Source organism: Triturus cristatus, chromosome 7 (assembly GCF_964204655.1).
Source record: "Triturus cristatus chromosome 7, aTriCri1.1, whole genome shotgun sequence".
NCBI classification, from domain to species: Eukaryota; Metazoa; Chordata; class Amphibia; order Caudata; family Salamandridae; genus Triturus; species Triturus cristatus.
This window is the reverse complement of record NC_140590.1, coordinates 1,786,524,687-1,786,530,721: the sequence shown is the minus strand read 5'-3', so window position 1 is coordinate 1,786,530,721 and position 6,035 is coordinate 1,786,524,687. Positions and strand designations below refer to the sequence as shown.

At 46.0% G+C, this 6,035-nt stretch overlaps 1 protein-coding gene across 1 annotated transcript; it reads left to right on the top strand.

Moving 5' to 3' along the window:
• Positions 1–477: 477 nt before the first annotated feature.
• On the top strand, positions 478–1,404 carry LOC146813127 (olfactory receptor 5V1-like). The gene has a single exon (XM_085614706.1). It carries the CDS (start codon positions 478–480, stop codon positions 1,402–1,404), a length of 927 nt encoding a protein of 308 aa, XP_085470832.1.
• Positions 1,405–6,035: the final 4,631 nt, after the last annotated feature.

The window sequence follows — 6,035 nt, the reverse complement described above, 5'->3', positions numbered from 1 at the left end:
ACCTGTGTGATGAGCACTGTTGCTCTCCGCGCCAGCCTCTCCACCTCAGTTCCCCACGGGAGTGGCAGTGAAAGTGCTTCTGCATCACCCTAACCCATTCCACTGCAAATTCATGACTCAAGAGCAGACATGGTACACCAACATCATGATAACTTGCAGAGGATGCACTGGAAGCCATTTGCTTTTAATCAGATTGGCCAAACTGGTCTGTTTCAGGTAGGTCCACTTGCTGGAGTAGAGATCAGGATGGAAGAGTTACACTGTGGAAAGGAAATTAATATAACAAAAAAATAAGAAATCTTCTTTATATATTTTCTGTTCATAGTTTGACTTACATATGTTGCACTTTTTGTGACATCAATATAGAGCTTCTCTTGTCAACCACATATCAATATCTAATATCAAGAATTTTTACATTATCTGTGTACTTCTTTTTTATTGTCTCTTCAAATGTAGGTGTTACTGCAACATTGCTAAATGGAAGGAACAAATTTGACTTCAAAGGGAGACTTCCTGATCGTGGGGTTTTCTGACTTTCCGCATCTGCAAGTTCCACTTTTTTCTGCATTTTTACTGATCTACTTGACAACTCTCACAGGAAACCTTTTAATTATAGTGACAATTCAGTCTGACTCACATCTGCACACACCTATGTATTTCTTCCTTGCAAAGTTGTCCTTTCTCGAAATAAGTGTCACCACAGTAATTTTTCCTCAGATGTTGGCCCATTTTTTTGTCGAGGGCACACATGTATCACTTTCAAGATGTCTGATGCAGTTGTATTTTTTTATACTTATTCTGTCCACAGAATATCTCCTGCTAGCATTCATGGCTTATGATCGATACGTGGCCATCTGCAATCCTTTACGTTACACAACTATTATGAATAAGACTGTGTGCATTCAGTTGGCTGCAGGAAGCTGGGCAGTTAGTTTAATGGTCCCACTACCTCATACCATTCTAATTTCTGGACTGTCCTTCTGTAAGTCCCACACAATCAATCACTTCTTCTGTGACTTGACAGCCATTTTGAAGATGACTTGCAGCAACACAAGCAGAATAGAGGCTCTTAACTACATCATGGGTTCTATAACTGGAGTCCCGGCATTCATTTTAATCATCATATCTTATATAAATATTGTCTCTTCCATCACAAGAATCAAATCGAAGAAGGGCATCAGCAAGACGTTCTCCACTTGTGTGTCCCACCTGACAGTGGTTATTATGTTCTTTGGATCACTCTTTTCTACATACCTGAGACCAGTATCAACATATTCAATGAAAGACAGCAAGATACTGTCTCTTTTATACATTGTTGTTACTCCACTCTGTAATCCTGTCATATACAGCCTAAAAAACTCAGATTTCAAAAATGCATTGAGGAAGAAAAAGAATCGAGCATAGAGCAATGTGGGAGTGGAGATGTGAGGCTATGAAGAATAATGTAGCAATTCTTGTCTCTTTAATTCTTTTCATTTGGTTCAATTAAATTGGGTATTGTGAATGGTTTTCATTATGATTAGCCATGGAAAATAGGATGTTGGGACAAAGGTAGCACATGGGCAACATAGGGCAGACAGGAGGGCCAAGGGCAGCAAGCTGACCACAGAGGGGAGGCCAGAGTGACAATGGCAACACATGGACAATGGAGGGCAACAGAGAGGGGTAAGGGCAGAAAGCTAACTACAAAAGGAAGGTGGGAGATTCAGGGGCCGCACATGGACAACAAAGGGTCATCCAGCAGGGGCAGTACATGGACATCAGAGGTTAGGTATGAGGGGCAAGGACAGAAAGATGACCTTGAAGGACAGGCAGGAGGGACAGGGGAAAATCACCAAACCCAGAGGGCAGTACGGAGGGGCAGGGGCAGCAAGGTCACCATGGAGGGTAGGCAGGAGGGGCAGGGTAACAAGGACTGTGGAACACAGATGTCAGGAACAACACATATTCTGCAGAGGGCAGGGGAGGGACAGAGGCAGAAAGCTGACCTTGGAGGTCAGGCAAGAGAGGCAGGGGTAGCTTATGGACAACAAAGGGAAGACTGGTGGGACAGAGACAGCCAGTGACAATGGTGGGTGGGCGGGAGAGGGAATGGAGCAGGCTGAAAAAGGTAGCGAGGTAGGGGTAGCACAGAGACAATGGAAGGCAGCTGGGGTGAGGGGAAGCACACAGACAATGGGGAATGAGTGGAAGGAGCAGGAGTAGTAAGCTGACAATGGAGTCCAGGATGAAAAGATAAGGGCAGCAGACGGATAACAGAGGGCAGGCTGAAGGGGTAAGGGCAGCGCATGGAAAATGAGTGGCAGGAAGGAAGGACAGGGGAAGCAATTTGACCTCAGAGGGCAGGTGGGAGGGGTAGGTGAGGCACATCAATAATGGATGGGATGCAGGAGGGCAAGGGTAGCAAGGTGATAACAATGGAGAGGCAGGAGAGGTAGCGGCGGCACACAGACAAGGAAAGCAGTAGGTAGGGGGAGGGACAACACATGGACAACGAAGAATGGGGGAGGGAGAGGCAGGAGAGGTAATGTGACAAAAGAGGCTAGCCTGGAGTAGCAAGGGTAGTAATTGGTTAACAGAGGACAGGCTGAAGGAGTAGTGGCAGCACACAGAAAATGCGTGGCAGACAGGAAGGGCAGGGACAACCAGGTGACCACAGATGGCAGGCGGGATGGGTGGGGAAGTACCCAGACAACAGAGGGCAGGCAGGGGAGGTCAGGGCAGCAAGCTGATCATGAGGGCAGGCAGGACGGAAAAGAGCAACACACAGGCAATAGAGGGTAGGTGTTAGGGGTAGCACTTGGACCATGGAGAACAAATGGGAGGGGCAAGGGCACCACTATGACCAGAGAGGGCAAGTAGGATGGTTAAGGGCACACGAACAATGAAGGTTGGGTAGGAGGGGCAGAGGCAGCAAGCTGACACCAAGGGCAGGCAGGAGGGGCAGGGGAAGCACACAGTAAATGGAGAAAAGTTGGGAGAGGCAGGGGCAGCACACAGACAATGGAGATGGGGGGATGGAGCAGAAAGCTGACAATGGAGGCCAGGACAGAGGAACAAGGGCAGCAAATGGATAACAGAGGCTGAAGGGGTAGGTGGAACACACGCGAAACGGGGATAGAGGGGACAGGTAGGTGTAGCAAGGTGACCACATGGCAAGCAGTACGGGCAGGTCAAGCACCCAGACAATCGAGGGCAGGCAGGAGAGGCAGAGGTGGCAAGCTGACCATGGTGGGAAAGGAGCAGGAGCAAAACACGGGCAAAAGAGGGTAGGCAGGAGGGGCAGGGGCAGCCCTTGGAGGATGAAGAGAAAGCTGGCGGGGTAAGCAAAGCTATCTGAACACCGAGTGCAGGCTGGATGGACAGGGGAAGCACACAGATAATGGAGAGCAGGTAGGAGGTGTAGGAAAATCAAGCTGACACCAAGGGCAGGCAGCAATGGCAAAGACAGAAGGCAAGAAGGGCAGGAGCAGCAAGATAACTATGAAGGGCAGGTAGGAGTGGCAGAGGCTGCATGTGTACTACAGAGGATGGGGAAAGAGCAGCAGCAACAGACGGGGGAATGGCAGCACACAGACAAAGAAGGGCAGGCAAGAGGGTGAGTGGCAGAACATTGACAATGGAAGGGGCTGGGAGGAGCAAGAGCATCAAGCTGACCATGGAGAGCAGACTGGAAGGGCAGGGGCAGCACAAGGACAAAGGAGGGTAGGCAGAAGGGCAGTCAGCAGTAAGGGGAACACTTATGGCATTCAGAAGAGTCAGGGGAAGCACTCAGACAACTTAGTCAATAGGGGACAGATAGGAGGGGCAGGAGCTGCAAGCTGGTCATGGAGGGCAGGCAGGGTCATCACATGATCAATCTAGGGTAGATGGCAGAAGCAGGTGTAACATTCAGATAAAGGAGAACAGATGGGAGGGAAAGTGTAGCAAGCAGGGCTAAGAGGATGAGGAAGAACACAAGCAGCCAATAGAGAGAAGATGAGTTGGGTAGAGGGCACACCAACAATGGAGGGCAGGTGGGAGGGGAGCACATAGCAAGCTGACCAGGCAAGGCAGGAGGGGAGTGCTTTCAAATGTCACATAATAAAACACATTTCACACTTGCCTAGTGCTGAAGTGTCCATGCTGCTCATTTGCAGCACATATTGTGATCGGATGGTTAAGTCTAATAATTCTTCCATGGGTGTTACTGATGAGTCAGATGAAGGCTCTCTACCAATGAATGTTGGTGTCTGGCTAAGTTTCCTTTAGTTTTGTCCAGGAGTAAAGGTCAAATGAACTCTTGCAAATGTCATCATTGGTATGTTTAGTGAGCCTCAAAGGCATGTATTTGTTCCTGTATATTCAGCCACATCCTCCTTTTATAGGCCTCTAGAACAGTCAGGGGTGTTTCTCCAGGTAATTCATAATTATGCTGCAAACGTTCCTCAGCCAATATTTCCTGTTCCTTTTCTGAGAACTCTGGCTTGCATGTCCTAGTGTTTTCCCCATGAATGGGTCCAGGCTGACCATGATAATGTTGCATCTGCTCCTCTGGAGTGCTCTCTCTTGGCTCCTCTGAGCATTTGGTGGTCTAGTTCCAGATTGTGAAGTTCTACCCTGCTGCCAGAGGGACAGTATCAATTTGTCACCTAATAAGATTCACAAATATCAATTCTATTTTTTTTTTTTTTTTTACAAAAGTGACAACGTAAACATTTCTGATTCTAGGATATATGAATAAGAACCTATAAAGAAATGTAATTTTCAATTTATGATTAAGAATTGTTGAGACCAATGGATTGCCAATTTAACCTTTATACATCTGCCCAGTAATTTGAATTATTTTAACTTCATGTTTTTTATTTAATTTATAAGGTTCAAACATTACGGAGTTGCTTATTAGATTCCAAGGCATGTTGTGTGAATTTAGCATCTGTAGAGAAAACTGCATTGCAAATATTGATTTCTGTAAGTTTGTGTTTGCAGCAAAATTCAAATTTTTAAAGGAAAACATTCAACATTCTAAGATCGCCATCTATTGACCTGAGGGCTGTGTAAATATTCTGGGGCAGATTTACAAGCCCCTTGCGCCACTTTTAACATGGGAAAAGTGCAGCAAAAGTGGCGCAAGGGGCTTGTAAATCTGCCCCTCTGTCTTTTAATCAACATAGTCTTGCTGACTCGGTTGCAGAATTCGCAGCTTTGTGAGTGAGATCCAGGGAAATACAGGATATGAGTTCCCTTTTGGACCTAATCTTCTTCGATTTGGTACCTTCAAGAAAAAACATTCCTACTCATTCTTTAATTATATATTTGTATATGTTAAATGAAGGTGTTTAATGAAAGCAACACGTCATCTCCGAATAGTGCTTGTAAATGGCACTTTTTTTCCAACCGCACCCCCCAGCTCGGTATATCCATTCCAAAATGTCAATAGACATTTCTTGTGTCTAGAAGAAATACTCAAGTCTGGTTTGTGTCATTTTGTTTATAGAAGTAAATGTCAGAGTGAAATATACACTGAATGAGGTTTAATACAGAGGAGCCCCAGCTTGAAAGACAGCAAAATGGAGTCAGAAATGGCGTTTTGAAGTTTGCCATCCAAATACGAGCTGCTGCTCAGTTCTGTGTGTCTTTTAAAGAATAAATCAGAATACTTTCATATTTGTGAACCCATGGAGTTTGTAAATCAAAGTCGTGCAGCTGTGTACTTCAGAACTTCTAGGTTTGCAGCTGGTAATCCTCCCTCCCCTTGACGTCATTCTTCAAATATATTCATCAGCATGGATAGTCCAAGCGATTGCATGGTGACTTAGAGTCCAATTCACAAAATAATATAAGATCTATTTTTAGCAGATGAAGGGACCCCTGGATTTGGCCGCAGCCATTCAGCACACTCAGGGGCGTATGTACGAGGAATTGCCGAACTGAGGCATTAGCTGTCATGGCCTAACGCCTCTCTCCGCCACTTCTGAAACGCAAGGCTGCACCATATATACAAGAATATGTTGCAGCCTTGCGATTCCCCCTGCACTGGCGCTACACTTAGCAGT

Coding starts and splice junctions, on each gene's coding strand:
- LOC146813127 (XM_085614706.1), top strand. CDS start 478: ATGGAAGGAACAAATTTGACTTCAAAGGGAGACTTCCTGATCGTGGGG.